General features: G+C 37.9%; 1 protein-coding gene across 8 annotated transcripts in view; it reads right to left on the reverse strand.

Moving 5' to 3' along the window:
• Window positions 1-17,010, reverse strand: part of RALGAPA1 (Ral GTPase activating protein catalytic subunit alpha 1) — a 237,625-nt gene that overhangs the window by 215,094 nt on the left and 5,521 nt on the right. For all 8 annotated transcript variants that reach the window (XM_074955873.1, XM_074955869.1, XM_074955871.1 and 5 more), the window contains exon 2: window positions 743-853. In XM_074955873.1, the coding sequence (XP_074811974.1) occupies window positions 743-853 (111 nt within the window). The remainder of the gene's footprint in view (window positions 1-742; window positions 854-17,010) is intronic.

The raw sequence follows: 17,010 nt of genomic DNA on the forward strand, positions 1-17,010 counted from the left end.
GAAAATAGTACCCTATATTTTGACATTATATTTAGAGTCTACAGATGAACACACCTGAAACCAACTGTAACTATGGAGCTAATGACTAGTGTAGTCACTAAAAATATAAAATGCAAAATATTTTGCAGGGATAACAATACAAAACCTAGATGTAAGTGGAATTTATTTAGGTTTCAGAGCAAACTTAGATTTCACTTTTTAAAATTGGATTAAAATGTGAAACCGCACTATTAGATGAAAAGGTTTTGAGTTCTGGTTTATATTTTTCTCTCACAGAATATTAAAGCAAACTCCGGAATGGAGTTATAACATTCAACAAGAGAGAATTAAAGAACTTTTTAACAAAGGTGACATTTTTTGACCTGCCCCACTCTCCAGATCAAATTATACCACACACTTTATAAAACATGCAGTATATTTTGGGAAATAAAAACTATTTCTTTAAATCTACAAGTACACAGCTAGCCTTAAAATTTGAGTCTCCTCAAATCTGCACGAAGATTAGAAGGGCTAGCAGGCGAGCTCGTCTCTCCTTGCCCCATCTGAGTGTCAGTAGCTTCTCCCTTTGTATCTTGCTAAGAATGATCCAACTAGTGAACCTGCCTTGGATCTCTCAGCCCACACAGATGGTACCAAACAGTTGAGCACAAATGATGCAATCAAGGCCAACCCTGATTCAAGGTGTCAATAAACAGCTGCAGAGAAAGAAATTTCAAATTTGAAAGACATCTGAAATTCTTACCTTTTTGTTTGAGACCTACTTCAATAGTCACAAAATTTTCAAAGAACACATAATATATATGTGAAAAGTGTAGGTCAAAAAACTGTTTAAGATCATTGGACTCTGCATTCTCTGAAACATAAACAAAAGGTTATTTTTCTCTCTCATTTATCTAGCCTTATGCTTCAACAAGTTATATCAATGTTTAATAATAATACCGGAAGGTGTTTAGGATGACTAATATATTCAATACAGAAGTCAAAGCACATTTACAATTCCAGCTAATGAAATTCAAGTCGGTGGGATCGGATTGCTTAGTATAGATTTATGGTTAAGCAAGACAAACAATGACCATTCTTTCTTAAATTTGTTTTGCATGCAAGACATCAAAGGTGTCACACCAATTCTATCTTAAGCATTCCTTGAGTTCAGGTCACTCTAGTACAGTGGTCCCCAAAGAAGTGCCCGCGGGCGCCATGGCGCCTGCCGGAGCATTTTTGTGCACCTGCAGGACACTGTGCTGCCTAAATGCCGCTGCCGAAGAACCACCCGCTGAGAAGCGTTGCCGTTTCTCGGCCGCGGCGCTTCTTGCCGCTACAGCTTCTCGGCGGCATTTCGGCAGTGGGGTGTCTGGCGCCCACCACAGCCTTCTGGGAATAGCAATATGCTATTCCCACAGAAAGGTTGGGGACCACTGCTCTAGTACCTAGAAACCCACCAAGTACTTCCACCCCTCCCCCCACCAAAAAAAAAATTAAATAAAATACTTTACACAACTAACCAAAATGTAGACACATACTTCACAATTAACATCATTAAATTATATGGGCCAAATGTGTCAGTATACAAACTTCACTATATTGTTATACATTCGTTCCACCTTAAATAAAGGTCTTTTTAATTATCAGTCTGACCATAATCTCCTAATTACAGTCCTCCTCACACCATTGTTCTTCTGATCCTTTTGTTTAAATCTAATGACATCACAACTACCTGCATGCATGATAAGCTATAAGTGACAAAGTGTAAATGACAGATATCAAATGCTTGTGCTTCAAAGCAGCACCCTGGAATCCCCATATTCACCATGGTCAAAGAATTATTATATATTTTGTGCAGAGTATGCCTTCTAAGGTATCATTTTAAAAAAGTCTTGATCTGTTGAACATTAATATCCTGTTGGATTGTATGTGCTATCATTGTAGGGAAATTATGAAGTTTTACTATATGTGTGTTATTAAAATATGTCATGAGGTTGGGAACAACCACAACCAGCCTTTTAGGTGCAACAATGGAGGAGCCAGACGTGCTGATGGCCCATTATAGGAATCCACATTCCCAAGGACTATCCCAAGAACTATATACAATTGAGACTTCTCAGAGATAGCACAGAAACAATGGAGACATAACCAAGGATCTTTCCAGCAAGCTGATGAAGTGGGTTATAGCCCACGAAAGCTTATGCCCAATAAATTTGTTAGTCTCTAAGGTGCCACAAGGATTCCTCGTTGTTTTATAAAAGAGAAGTGACATCATCACTTGTCCTCATTCCCCACACAACTCAACACCTGAAAACATGTCTGGAGAACAAAGATAGAACTGCGAAGGTGGTCCCAGGCTGAAGGAGAGTTCCAGCCTGTGTATGGAAGATTTGTAACCCGCACGTATTACCTATCAGGGTGAGACACTGCTTGATTCAAATCCTGTCCAGTTTATAGAACTCACGTTGTGAATTTACATTTATTTCTTAGATAACCAACTTTTATCTGTATGCTTACTACTTATAATCACTGAAAATCTCTCTCTAATTAATAAACCTGTTTTATTTTTTTTACCTAGAACAGTGTTTTGGTTGAAGTGCTTGGGAAATCTGCAGGACAGTAGAGCCTTGGGGTCCTAGGCTGGGGGAATTGGATGGAACCTATTATTTGTTCATGAGTGGCTGGCAAAAGCATTCATGTAAGTCATTTGGGTATGTTCCTGTCTGTGGATGTCTGTGTAAGTGCAGTACCTGCTGCAGAATCACAGTGCGAGAGGGAGCCCAGGCTGGTAAGACAGTACTCAGCGGTACCCAGGTCCAGGTTGCATCCCGGGTAACCCGTCACAACAGTAATGAGCAACAACTAATTAAAGAGGATGACTTTAAGTACAGCAAGTTACCAATTGTTTCTTCTGCCGCCTAAGTCTGCAATATTGCCATCTCTCACAATGTCATTCCAAGTATTGCCATTTATTTTTAAAGGATTCTCATGAACATCTGATTTCTTCAATCTTTTTCAACATCAAAACTTCAAATGTACAAAGTTTTGCTCTTACCCAAAGTGACTATCTCCGATCATCAACAATGGGGCTAATACCAGATTGCTCTCAGGAAAGATGGTGGCCCTTTAATCATCACGTGAGGAGCAGGAATAGCACAGGTAATTTTTACCAGGTTAAATCATGGTTTTAATCACACTAGAAAAAGCTAGGTAGTCCGAGTTTAAGGCATTTTCTATATTAAAAACTGTTTTGTTAACGCACAACACAACACTTTTAGCTGCATATTCAAATTTTGGTTACATAGGCAGTACATAAGTAGATTAATTTGGGGTTGTACAAATAGACTACAGTGGGCTTAATACTAATGTGTAATTGTAATACTGAACACTAGAATGTCTACACATTTTGGTTTGGTATTTTCTCAATGAAGTTATACATATGGCTCATATTTCAGTTTTCAATATTTATAAACCGAAAAGTCAAAAACATTCTATTACATAAAAAGAACAGGAGTACTTGCGGCACCTTACAGACTAACAAATTTATTTGAGCATAAGATTTCGTGGGCTACAGCCCACTTCATTGGATGCATAGAATGGAACATATAGTAAGATTACTATCTATACACACACACACACACACACACCCACCCCCCATGAAAAGGTGGAAGTAGCCATACCAACTGTAAGAGGCTAATTAAGAGGAGCTATCATCAGCAGGAGAAAAAAAAAACAACAACAACTTTTGTAGTGATAATCAAGATAGGCCATTTAGACAGTCGACAAACAGGTGTGAGGATACTTAACATGGGGAAATATATTCAATATGCATAATGACCCAGCCACTCCCAGTCTCTATTCAAACCCAAGTTAATGGTATCTAGTTAGCATATTAATTCAAGCTCAGCAGTTTCTCCTTCTGAAGCTTTTCTGTTGCAAAATTGCCACCTTTAAGTCTGTTACTGAGTGGCCAGAGAGGTTGAAGTGTTCTCCTACTGGTTTTTGAACGTTATGATTCCTGATGTCAGATTTGTGTCCATTTATTCTTTTGCGTAGAGACTGTCCGGTTTGGCCAATGTACATGGCAGAGGGGCATTGCTGGCACATGATGGCATATATCACACTGGTAGATGTGCAGGTGAACGAGCCTGTGTTGGCATGGCTAATGTGATTAGGTCCTATGATGGTGTCACTTGAATAAATATGTGGACAGAGTTGGCATCGGGCTTTGTTGCAAGGATAGGTTCCTGGGTTAGTGTTTTTGTTGTGTGGTTGCTGGAGAACATGTGCTTCAGGTTGGGGGGCTGTCTGTAAACAAGGACTGGTCTGTCTCCCAAGATCTGTGAGAGTGATAGATCATTTTTCAGGATCAGCTGTAGATCTTTCATGATGCGCTGGAGAGGTTTTAGTTGGGGGCTGAAGGTGACAGCTAGTGGTGTTTTCTTTGTTGGGCCTGTCCTGTAGTAGGTGACTTCTGGGTACTCTTCTGGCTCTGTCAATCTGTTTCTTCACTTCAGCAGGTGGGTATTATAGTTTTAAGAAAGCTTGATAGAGATCTTGTAGGTGTTTGTCTCTGTCTGAGGGATTGGAGCCAATGCGGTTGTATCGTAGAGCTTGGCTGTAGACAATGGATCGTGTGGTGTGGTCTGGATGGAAGCTAGAGGCATGTAGGTAAGTATAGTGGTCAGTAGGTTTCTGGTATAGGGTGGTGTTTATGTGACCATCGCTTATTAGCACAGTAGTGTGCCGGAAATGGACCACTTGTGTGGATTGGTCTAGGCTGAGGCTGATGGTGGAACGGAAATTGTTGAAATCATGATGGAATTCCTCAAGGGCTTCTTTTCCATGGGTCCAGACGATGAAGATGTCATCAATGTAGCACAAGTAGAGTAGGGGCGTTAGGGGACGAGAGCTGAGGAAGCATTGTTCTAAGTCAGCCATACAAATGTTGGCATAATGTGGGGCCATTCAGGTACCATAGCAGTGCCACTGACTTGAAGGTATATATTGTCCCCAAATGTGAAACAGTTGTGGGTGAAGGGACAATTTCACATGTGGGGACCAGGAATGGAACTGTGATGGCATCAGGAGGGGAAATCAGGGTGGATAAAAACCAATAATTTTTTTTTAATTGCATTTTTTTTTATTTAAATCTGATGTTTTTGATAAAAAGATTTTTGAGGAAAAAACCTATCTAAAGACAGGTACAGTATAGCTCAAAGATATCGTATCATGAAATAGGGATTATAAATTTTAATTCTATAGTATGAGACAATATATTCATGTAATGTTTAAGAAAAGTTTTGTAAATGAGTTTCAATAGTTCATGGATTAGGGACCTAATCTTATGGGGTTCCAGAGACATCTGTATAGATTTAGGTTAATCTTTCTATCTACCCAATGGGACTCAGTCCTCAGTCTAGAAGACACCATCAGAGATGCTTAGCTTTGCAGTTCTCAAACTGTGGATTTGTGTCTCCAGAGATATCATGCTTGTTAACAGCAAAAATGTTTTTAAATAAAATAAATAAATACATAATATATAGAGGTGAGAAATAACAGACCTCAACCCTATTGTCCCTCTGCAAATTTGCATACACAGAGTCAATCCCTTATCTCTTTCTAGCAGTGCAAAGTTTCAAACAGTTCAGTGAAGAAGATTGTTGGGGGCAGAATAGATCTGGACAAGGAGAAGAAATCTGGAAATAAATGTGAGACGGAAGGTAGAGGCAGCAGAAACAAAAGTGAAACTGTTTGAGCAGCATATTCCAGAAGTCTTGAGGTCTGAGTGTAGCCTTCATTGATTTGAGATATATCCAGTGGTGAGCTGGAGCCGGTTTGCACCAGTTCACACGAACCGGTTGTTAAATTTTGAAGCTGGTTTAGAACCGGTTGTTAAAGGGGTGGGCAAACTCTAGCCCATGGGACCATCCTGTCCGGCCCGCCTGAGCTCTCGGCTGGGGAGGCTCCCCTGAGAATCCCTTTTTAATTTGTACTCACCCAGTGGCGCTCTGGGTCTTCGGTGGCACTTCAGCGGCGGGTCCTTCACTCGCTCCGGGTCTTCGGCAGCAGGTCCTTCAGTGCCGCTGAAGACCCGGAGCGACTGAAGGAACCGGTTCTTTAGCTTTTGCCAGCTCATCACTAGATATACCATACCATTCTCACTAGAAAGGAAAACCTAGAATGGCAGCAGACCATAAAAAGAGACCCAGTTTGGGAATATTTTAATGAAGTTCCTCTACCTGTGGGTAAAGACAGGCATGCTTGCAAAATGCAAACATTGTAACAAAGAAATGGAAGGCCTGGTTGCCCAAATGAAACATCATGAGAAGTGCTCCTTCTCAGGAGGAAGCTGCGTTGAAGATAATGAAAGGATCAAGTCTGAACGTGCAGGACCTTCAGGTTGGTGAACTTCTTTATTTCATACGTGTTTCTTAAGGATTGCCTGTCTTCCTTCTAGACTATTCTTGAATTCTCATGTTTGAACAAAAAATATAGTTGCTACTCTATTGTACTATCATTTTAGATGCAGTTGTGATAAAAAATAAATAGGTGAAATAGGCAGATCTTCCTTTTACTATTTCACCTTTAAAGTAGTACTGAGTGTCAGTGAATCCAATAAGTAATACTAAATGAGCAGTATGGTAATAATAATTAAACAACTGCATTGACTTATTTTGTTTTGGAGACTCCATCCTCAACATACAAGATTCTGAATACTATCCACCTCCAAGATCACCATCATTTTCTACAGTTTCAGTTATCTGCCAATGATAGTGTTTCAGTCACATCATGTATGTCACATAGCCACAGTATATCACCTGCAGCAAAAGAAAAAAAAATCTCCATCATCCAGAAACAACCATAGATAAATTTGTGATAAGAACCAGCAGATTACAAAAACAGGTAATTGATGAAAAAATTGCCCAGTTTGTTTATGCAACAAACTCTCCTTTCCGTATGATTGAGAACCCACACTTCAGTAACATGGTTCAGTCATTAAGACCAGGATACAGTCCACCCAACAGAGCAGATGTCGCAGGCAAATTGCTGGATAAAGAGTATGAACAAGAAATTGAGCAGTGTGCAAAGGGTCTAGAGGGTAAAATTGTTAACCTGTGTCTTGATGGGTGGAGCAATGTCCACAATGATCCTGTTGTATGTGCTTGTGTGACAACAGAAGGGAATGTCTTCCTTATAGAAACAATGGATATATCAGGAAATGCCCACACAGCAGAATACGTACAAGAAGTACCAGTAAAAGCTATAACTGGGGGGGGGGGGGGGGGGGGAGAGATGAAACGTCTAGTATGCAGCTTGGTCACAGACAATGCTGCAAATGTATCCAAAATTAGAAGAAATTATTTAGAAGAGAGTCCCAAGCTAACAACATATGGTTGCAGTGCTCATTTGATGCACATCTTAGCCAAAGACTTCAGTGTTCCAGAAATAAAGGCTAATGTTGTTGAAATTGCAAAATACTTCCGTAACAACCACTTTGCAGCAGCTGCTCTGAAAAAAGTGGGAGGAACCAAGCTAACTCTCCCACAAGACGTGCAATGGAACTCAGTAGTGGACTGAGTGCTATATCAAGAACTAGCCTAATCTGTTAGTGAACAAAATCATGAAAAAATAGATGGCACTGTCACAGCCAACGTTCTCAACACTGGGCTTAAGAGAAATGTTGAACACATGCTGTTGAACACATGCTGTTGAACACGCAAACAATTTTAACAAAAACAAACCTGATTTTAAAAAAAAACTTGAATGTTTAACTAAAAATCAAAAATTCATATGCTTGTTTTGTTAATTATATGTTTGCTGTTGAAGAAAAAAATCCAGAACACATAACGTTGTTTTAGTTAAATAAAACAACTGAAATGTCCGGTGATGTTCTCCTCCTTATACAGCATGGCAAGAAAATCCTCCAAATATTAATGATTAACCTGTTGAATTGGAGATAGTTCACCCTCCAATGACTTCATAAATATCTTCTTCAATTACCTTTGGTAAATGAAATAACCAAACAATTATTCATTTTCTGATATAGCTGTAAAACTAACCTGAAAAGTTTTCAAAATAAATCACTTTAAAAAAAATGTATAGTGCGTACCTTCTAAAAATGACACCTACATCTATCTCTGACTTGTGAAGAATGTGTGTTAAGGTTATAACCACCAACAAGAATGCACTTTTATGTAAAAATCCATGATTAAATTGAGTCTTCCTGACTAGTGATTTAAATCAACCAATTTGATTTAACTCAAATCCACCCTGGGGGAAAATGTTAGGAAACTGGGCATGAAACAATGAGGAGTCAAGGAATGAGTGGCAGGAAACAGACTGGATGGAGTAAAGCGGCACATGAGGAAACAGAGGGAGAATGTGATGGGTAAGACTGAGGGAAAGGGAGGAAAATACAGGGGCAAGTGATAGTAGGGGGCAGAATCTCTGGGGGAGCATGCAAGGAGAATGGGAATGGAGCAGCTGCCTATCTTGTCAAACTGGGGAGAGGAATGAAATGGCACCCTTTCCTATACCCTGAGGTACGGGGAACTAAGTGGAAATCCTGCCAGTCAATAAGCAGGGAGGCTGCATTGTGTGTGTCCACTAAGGTTTCATTTTGAGCCTGGAATGATCACATACACGTTGTGAATGGTGGCTTTCCCAAACGATAAAACAAAAAAAGTGTGATGTAATGATTTTTAAAATCTCATTGTTTTTAAACCATTCATATTTTTTAATGTTTAGCAATGGCAATACTGTTCCTTGCTCCTACGCCTTCAAGAGATAAATTAAAGGTTTGTCTAGATGAGGGAAATTTGTAATATAATTATATCCATGTAGCTACACCAACGTAAACCCCTAACAGAGGCACATTGTACTGGTGCCAAATAGCGCTTGCACTCACCCCATGGTAAGCCACACTACCAAAAGCCCTGTTTTACACTGGTGCAGTATGTCTTTATTTCTTATCTCTTTACAACTGTTCATGCTTGGGAGCCTCATGACTTTCTGACTCAGCCAGGATTCCAATTGGCTGAGACTCAGTGTTACTGTGATGTGATATACTATTACAATTAGGTAACTACCTAGTCTGATTAGACCATTGATCATCAATTAACATATCTGAACTTCTTAATAATTTTAGGAAAGTTCATAACTTGGAAGTATATGATATGGGGAAAAAGGAAAGATTAAGTAGACAGAACATTATAGCAGTTTTCAGTAATGAAAATATTCCATTCTGATTCCCTCCTAACATTTTACTTGACAGCACTAGCAATGGCAAATTGTCTGGAGTTCAAATAATAAAATGATTAAAGAGTCAATGGTTGCTGCAAGAAATTATATCACTCCAGATTGAAACAAATCAGAATAGAATATTTTCTTTAGTACTTTCTCTTTTACATGCCATGAAAATATTTACTGTATGGAAGCAGTAAGAGTTTTCTGTTGTTTCTGCTAAAACAACTTCCTCAGCAGAAAAGTACGAAGTATACATGTGGTTTATTTAAAATATAAAGTTGTTTAGGATCTCCATTAAAGGATAATTTTTGATGAACAACCTAGTACACCTCCTTTTGGCACTGATCCTGCTACATGTTGTGCACAAGGGGACTCCCTGAACCCATACGAAGTCACGTATGTACACAGTCAATTGGGGTCTCCCCCCCACATGCAATGGGCTGTGGATCTGGGGCCACAGGGAAGTATATATACACACACCAATATTTCCTCCTCAGATCTGATTTTTATAAAGGAAATGTGGTGCTCATTATATGTATCACACCAACAGTCCTGGAGAAAAGTCCTATATCCTTCAAACAGGTACAGGATGGGAAATGGCAGCACAGACTTCAAGACTAGAAGATCATTAAGCCTGACCTCCTGAATGACACAGACCATAGAATTTCACCCAGTTACTCCTGAATAATTTGTGTTTGACATATCTTTCAGTCTTGATATGAAGACATTAGAAATGGAGAATCCACCAGTTTCCTTGGTATTTGTTTCAGTGGTTATCCACCTTTACTATTAAAGATTTGTGCCTTAATTCTAATTTGAGGTTGTCTGACTAACTTCCACCCATGGATTCTTGTTATGTTTTTCTCTACTAGATTAAACAGCTCGTTAGTACCTGGTACTTTCTTCTCTTGAAGGTACTTATACACTGATCAAGTCACCTCTCAATCTTCTTTTTGATAAACAAAGTCTCTCATGGGAAGGAATTTTTTCCCGCCCTCAAATCATTTTGGGGGCTTTTCTCTGCACCCTCTTCAGTTTTTCACTATTCTTTTTCAAATGTGAACAACAGAGCTGGATGCAATATTACGGTATCAGTCTCATCGAGTTGTATAGAAAGGTAAAATTACCTCCTTCCTCTTCCATTTATACATCCAAAGACCACATCAGACCTTTTTTCCCCACTGCATCGCACTGGGAGCTCATGTTGAATTGCTTGTCCACTATGATCTCTAATCCTTTTCAGAGTCACTGCTTTCCAGGATACAGTCCACCATTCTGTCGGTATGACCTGCATTCTTTGTTCCTAGAATGTATAACCTAGCTTCCTCATGTTGTTCCACCATCAGCATGTCTCAACCCTACACAGAGATGTTGACCACCTTTGGAGTAAAGAGGCAGTTCAGTCTCACGGAAGCTCAATCGTTTTCTTTGCCAAGATGGCATAACAAAAGTTGAAAGCTGTGGTGGGGATTTCTGTGACATGAGCACCCATTCATTACGAACTGCACCAAGACCACCAGCTTATTTTATGTAGGCTGAACAGCTACTGGATATTAATTGCCAGATGTGACTTTCTACAGGACTTTAAGAATGGATTTCCACCACCATTTTTCTTGAAGTTTTAAGGGGTAAAGATGCGATGGGTGAGGAAAGTTGAGTAGGGTGACAGTGAGTAAGAAAAGGTTACGTAGCAGTGGGAAACGAGCGGAATCCTTCAATGGTCATTTCTAGACACTTCAGTGTTTGGATTTTTAAAAAGGTAGTTTGTTTCTTAACGAAGACTGTGTAATCTTGGTTGTGGATGTTATTGGGATTATAATGAAACACACCTTCAATCTTAACTAACAAAGTTAGTTTACAAATAGATCTCTGTATCCTTGATCTGCAGCTACATACTTCCAACACAACCCAATTTATTCCTTGTTTTCTTGGTAACCTATGCTCTAATGGAAATAAACTCTCAGAAATAAATCTGGCACCATGTAATTCAGTCAGAAAAGTTTGTCCCTGGGGGCAGGGGAGAGGAAGGAAGGGGATAATGTACAGTTCTTCTATATTTAGAGCCTAGAAAGCCAAAGCTTGAACTGTATAAAAATAGCTCTACCATAGTAAAGTTCACTTTCCCATCATCATTAAAAAATTGTGAGTGTATATTAGGCAAATACAGTTCACTTAACACCTTGCTATAGCATAAAACACAAGAATGAAGTACTTAAGCAGATAATTAACTCTGGAAATACATTTTTCAAATTGCTGAATCTCAAATTTCAGAATACTACTTTAATATTCTACTTTAAACAAATACCTTGTAACAGAAAAATTGGTAAGAACCTGTAATATCTAGTCACTAGTATGCCTTGTGTATGGTATATGCACCTTTTCCTTAACATTTTTCCCCCATTTCTCCAACCTAGTCTTTACGTTCTTCTAGATTTATTAGAAAGAAGATTTTAAAATTAGTTTGTCTTTGTTTTTTAACTAAAAACGTTAAATAGGTGAGCATTTTCCAAGTTCATTTTATGACAAAATGAGTGTCTTATTTTTGTTAACCTGACAGAAAGAAGCAAGGAGAAATACAATGAAAGAAAAAAAATAAAATTATAATTGTTATGTAAACCATTAAAGAAATCCACAATTGGTATGCAAATACTACTGGACAGTCATATTACCTTTAAAAAAAAAAAGGACTACAAAAAAACCCTTTGAATTACAAAGGGTTAGTGTATTTTAAAAAAAGTAGAGCCTGAAATACACTGAATTCCACACACACAAATACACCAAAAAAAAAAAAAAAAAAAAAAGATACACGTACTTCACAAGCCCTATTATAGTGGTGCCAAAGGAAGACAGCCATTGCCCACCATTGGCGACTGTTCACTGGTAAAGCAACTTTACATGGCCACATGAATGGGTACCAAATGCCTGAAATCTACTTACCTACTTAATATTTTATAGTGGCCAGAGACAAGTAAATATAAGACGGCCATTTTTAAGTTTACTTCAAACTGTTAGGGGGAGAGAGAATTTTCTTGTGCATTTCATGCATTTCTAAAGTTGATGCTTCCATCCTCAAATATATATAAAACCCGTAACAGGTAGACTGAAAGATCCAGCCGCATCATCCAGCACAGTTAAATACAGTTTAGCTTACTGAACCTCCCACCTCTCATTTGTATTTATATGCAAGTTGGATTTAGCAAAACAGTTATAAAGAGGGATCTTTCTGTGTTTTAAAGATTTATTATTTGTATTTCATTTAGCTTTTTAATGCATTATTTTTAGGGTTTTTAGACTGACAGCCCTGAACATCTAAGATCTCTACTGATTCACAGAATCACTACTGCAGACTCAGTGGCAGTGCAAGCTTCTCTCATACACCCCTGCTGAACAGGAATGTGGCTCACTGGTGGAGATTATCTACTGTTGCAAGAGGATCGTTCACACTCTCTGTCTCCTACACTATAAGCAAAATAGCAATTTGATAACAGCTTTGTGGGTTATGGACACTTTGTCTTTAGAAACTGCACTGATATTACCAAGCCCTTACAGTCACAATACCAATCATGAAATGGCAACAACTTCTGATCATTATGATGGACACAGGTTCCATTCAAGTCAGTGACCTATTTATCTATGGTACTTATAAGGCCTCCATTACCATAGTGTCTGAGTGTCTCTCAAGCTTTAAATGCATTTATCCTCAACAACCTTATAAGATATGGATGTCCTATTATCCCCATTTTACAGATGGGAAATTGAGGCACACCGACATTAAAACCAAGACTTTAAAAAGTGACTAATGATAAATTTGGATACCTACATTTTCAGGTACCTAACTTCAGACACTTTAAAGGGGCTTGATTTTCAGAGGGTTGGTGCACAATGTTTTCAGAAAAAAATTACCCCCTATGGTGGACACCCAAAAAACAGGTGCCCAAAATCTGTGGTCTTTTTCAAAAGTCTTGTTAAGCCAGTTCCCCAAGGTCACACAGGATATCTGGCAAAGGAAGGACCTGAATTCAGACATTTAGGATTTGCAACTACCCATTGACCACTGGACCATCTTTCCTCTCAACCAATATGCAAGAAATTTTGTATCCACAATACCAATCCTGTTAAGAAAAACCTCTTAGCACTACAAAATGTCACAAAATACAATTTGTTACGCAGAATATCAATTTAAGTTTATAAATCAAAAGTGAGATAAATCACAACTTGTTGCTTCAAACACCTTAACACAGTGACCCTGAAACAGATGTGAAGCATAGAGTGAAAGAAAATGATTTTTGCTGTGTACCTAATCCTGTAAAAGGGAGTCACGTGGGCAGCTCCTTATATCCATGAAGCATCCCAGTAAGTGAAAGTCTGCACAGGCTTCAAGAATCCACCCATCCATGCACACCTGTTTATAGGATCAGGAACTTGGGGAGCTTTTTTTTTTTTTTAAATAAAGTTAAACTGTTTTAGTATAATTTGTTTTTATTCATTTTACCCAATTTCTACGTATTATAGAGTGCAATCACAGATTTTTATACCACACTGATAAGTTAAATTACATATAATTTTAATGGGCTATGTCACCAGAAACCATCAAGGGAAGTTCACCTATGTTACTTAGAATTATTAGTTTCCATGTTAAATGCATTTTGCTTTGTTGACTAGATTATCTACTAAGTAGTAGTAGTAATTTAATTTTATTTTAAAATAAAATAATAGTCTCTGCATAGGACAGAGGACTCAATGATGAACAATAACACTCATTTAACAAAACTTTAAATTTAAAAAAAAAGAAAAAGACCAAAATATCTCCTCTACAATCACGGTATATATTCAAGGTAAGGGAGAAACAATCAGTGTAGGACTAGAGTTTACACTACAAAGAGTTATCGCTACTAAATGCTATACATGTAATGCTGTAAGATATTATAAGCTTACATATCAAACCACAGTTTATTGTTGAAAACTATTTAGTTCTTTATTTAAAGATAACGAAAAATTATGGGTGAACGCAAAGTATGTGGCAACACTAACATCAAAAAAAATTCTCACTTTAAGGCAGGTTATACCAACTTAACAACAAAGATACCCAAAGATACTGCTATATAACTAGAAAACTCACAGAGGGCTAGATTTATACTGAGACTTTATAGTATCAGGACTTCAAATGCAATTTTTGTAATGATCTGTGCAATCAACAGGAAAACATTTCAGTGTCCAAAATTCCTTTACGCATCTGATCAAGAAGGTAAATGGTACCAAAATATATATATTATTCCAGACTTCAAGTCCAGTAATCTGCTTGCTGCCTTTCAGTAGGTTACAGTAAACTGCACAGAGCACCAATATTTATAGTGACAGTTCTCTTTGAATTAAATAAAGGAACTAATCATTTGGAGAAGTTCATTAGAAAATTCTCAGAACTTAATGGTTCTGATAAAAGTTAACAAAAAACATTAAAATAAGACAACAAAACATTTGATAAGCCATATTGCTTAAATTACTACACTCCAAATATGACAGGGGGAAGGTAGCATTGTTATTCAGTAAGGAGTTTCCCAGATCACTTAATGCTTGACTTTTAACTTGGTGGAAGGGTTTTTTAAATCCCATTTTAACTCCAACATTTAACTAAATGTTGGGAGAAGGGTGGCTTTGTTAAAGATATAATACCTGTGTCCCTTTAATTAGGGTGCGAAAAAAAATACACATCCTCAGATACTTCAACGGACTTTGGATCAGGCCCAAAAGTGTATACAACTCTGTGCATACTATAAATAAGTCTGTATCCTATATGGTACATTAGACCTAAATTATACAGCATGAGCCCAAGATCTATGCAAAAGTCCTTCCAATATAAAATGATCCATTTTGGTTTCTTTATGTTAATCTTTCTTAATGCTGCCACAGATTATTTGAGTGCAACCAGATTTCTGTATGGAAAATTCATTACTGCTTTATAGAAGTTGCCAGGGGAAAGCAGCTGGAGGTTTTGACATCTGCGATGTTCAGCCTTCAACATTCCAAAAGTTGATGAACAAGCACATTTGCTGGATGTTTTTGCTAAACTGAACAACAGTAAAATAGTGAACATTGACATTTACATTGTCATCAGGTTTAAATTTTGACATTCCATTGAGATGAAATAGAGTACCCGAAAGCTCTCAAACCTAAGTTGTTTCAGGTTACCAGCAAACTCAGGAGGAATCAACACTTGTTTACATTTATTCAATTTTTAAGGTTCTCTTTGTAACCATACAAACTGGAGTCTTAAAACTTATTTTAATGAAAACTTTGGCTTGAGGGGGTGGGGGGGTTAAATTGGTTTACATTACCAGCTATTAAGTTGGTCTTAGTTTTAAATATTAGATGCAAAATATTCAGCAAAAAACAAAAACTATTCTTTCCCCATTACATTTTTACTGTGGAATAAAACTATCAGGACCAGAAAATAAAATCTTAGTTTAAGGAGAATTTTGTGTATTCTTAAAAGGACCTAGTTTACAACAATGTACATTTATTTAACTTATTCCATAAAGCAAACAGAATTCACAGAAATTTGAGGGAGTATTTACTTTTTGGCACATTTACACAGCTTGACTAAAAAAAAAAATAATAATAATATTTCTTATGCCTTCTGCTTCAGCAAGTGAAAGCATCAGTTCAGGTACTGACGGCATGGCAGCACAGCAAGTCTACATTGTTAAAGTTCACTTTCATGAAAGGGTCAATGATCTAATCTACCTCAGAACTAAATTTAAATTAAATTAGTGTAACCTGAAAAATTTCCCCAACCCCTTGTTCTTAAAAAAAAAAAAAAAAAAACTTTCATGTATTATTTGTATTACCACAGAAAATAGGGGCCCCAGCCAGTACAGTATTTAAAGGACCACTAGAGTTTGGTTTTCCTTAGCACTACATTATAGTATCATGTAACTTTTTCTGCAGTTCATTCACTATAACTGTTGATCGTTTGTGTATGTGTGCACACTCACTTCACTAAAAGCATCTTTTGATCAAGAATGCTGTGACTAGTCATGGCAATTTTTATCAATTATCATGGAGGGGCAGGAAGTCATGGAAATATTGCAGAGAAGCGATAGCTTCGCTGTTGTTAAGGTTGCAGCCAACTACTACCATAAAACCCAATTTTAGCATCTGTAAAGTTTTCCGCACCAACATTAGTCTGGAAAATTGCCTTATTTATTCTGAAGGCAAGACCCACCTCAATAATAAGGAGCATGAAGCACACCTCTTCCCCTCCCGTTAAAGCAGTCTCAGTGGCTGCCCCTGGATTGAACAACTAGCAGCCTTCCCCAACAGATGGAACTCATCTCCAAAGACATGGCCCATTAGCAATCATGTCACTTCACACAGGCCATGAGAGATAACACTAGGAGGTATTTACATATGAATAACTTCCTTTCTCCTACACAGGGAGAAAGCAAAAACAAGGAGGAGTCCTTGTGGCACCTTAGAGACTAACAAATTTATCTGGGCATAAGCTTCCGTGGCCTAAAACTCACTTCATCAGATGCATGGAGTGAAAAATACAGTAAGCAGTATAGATATATTACAGCACATGAAACGATGGGAGCTGCCTTACCAAGTGGGGGGTCAGTGCTAACGAGGCCAATTCAATTAAGGTGGAAGTGGCCTATTCTCAACAGTTGACAAGAAGTAGTAAATATCAAGATAGGGAAAATTATTTTTGTAGTGCTAATGAGGCCAATGCAATGTCCCTGCTTCAGGTTGCTGTGTTAAAGCATGTGGAGTTGGATG

This window comes from Natator depressus, chromosome 6, assembly GCF_965152275.1.
Source record: "Natator depressus isolate rNatDep1 chromosome 6, rNatDep2.hap1, whole genome shotgun sequence".
NCBI classification, from domain to species: domain Eukaryota; kingdom Metazoa; phylum Chordata; order Testudines; family Cheloniidae; genus Natator; species Natator depressus.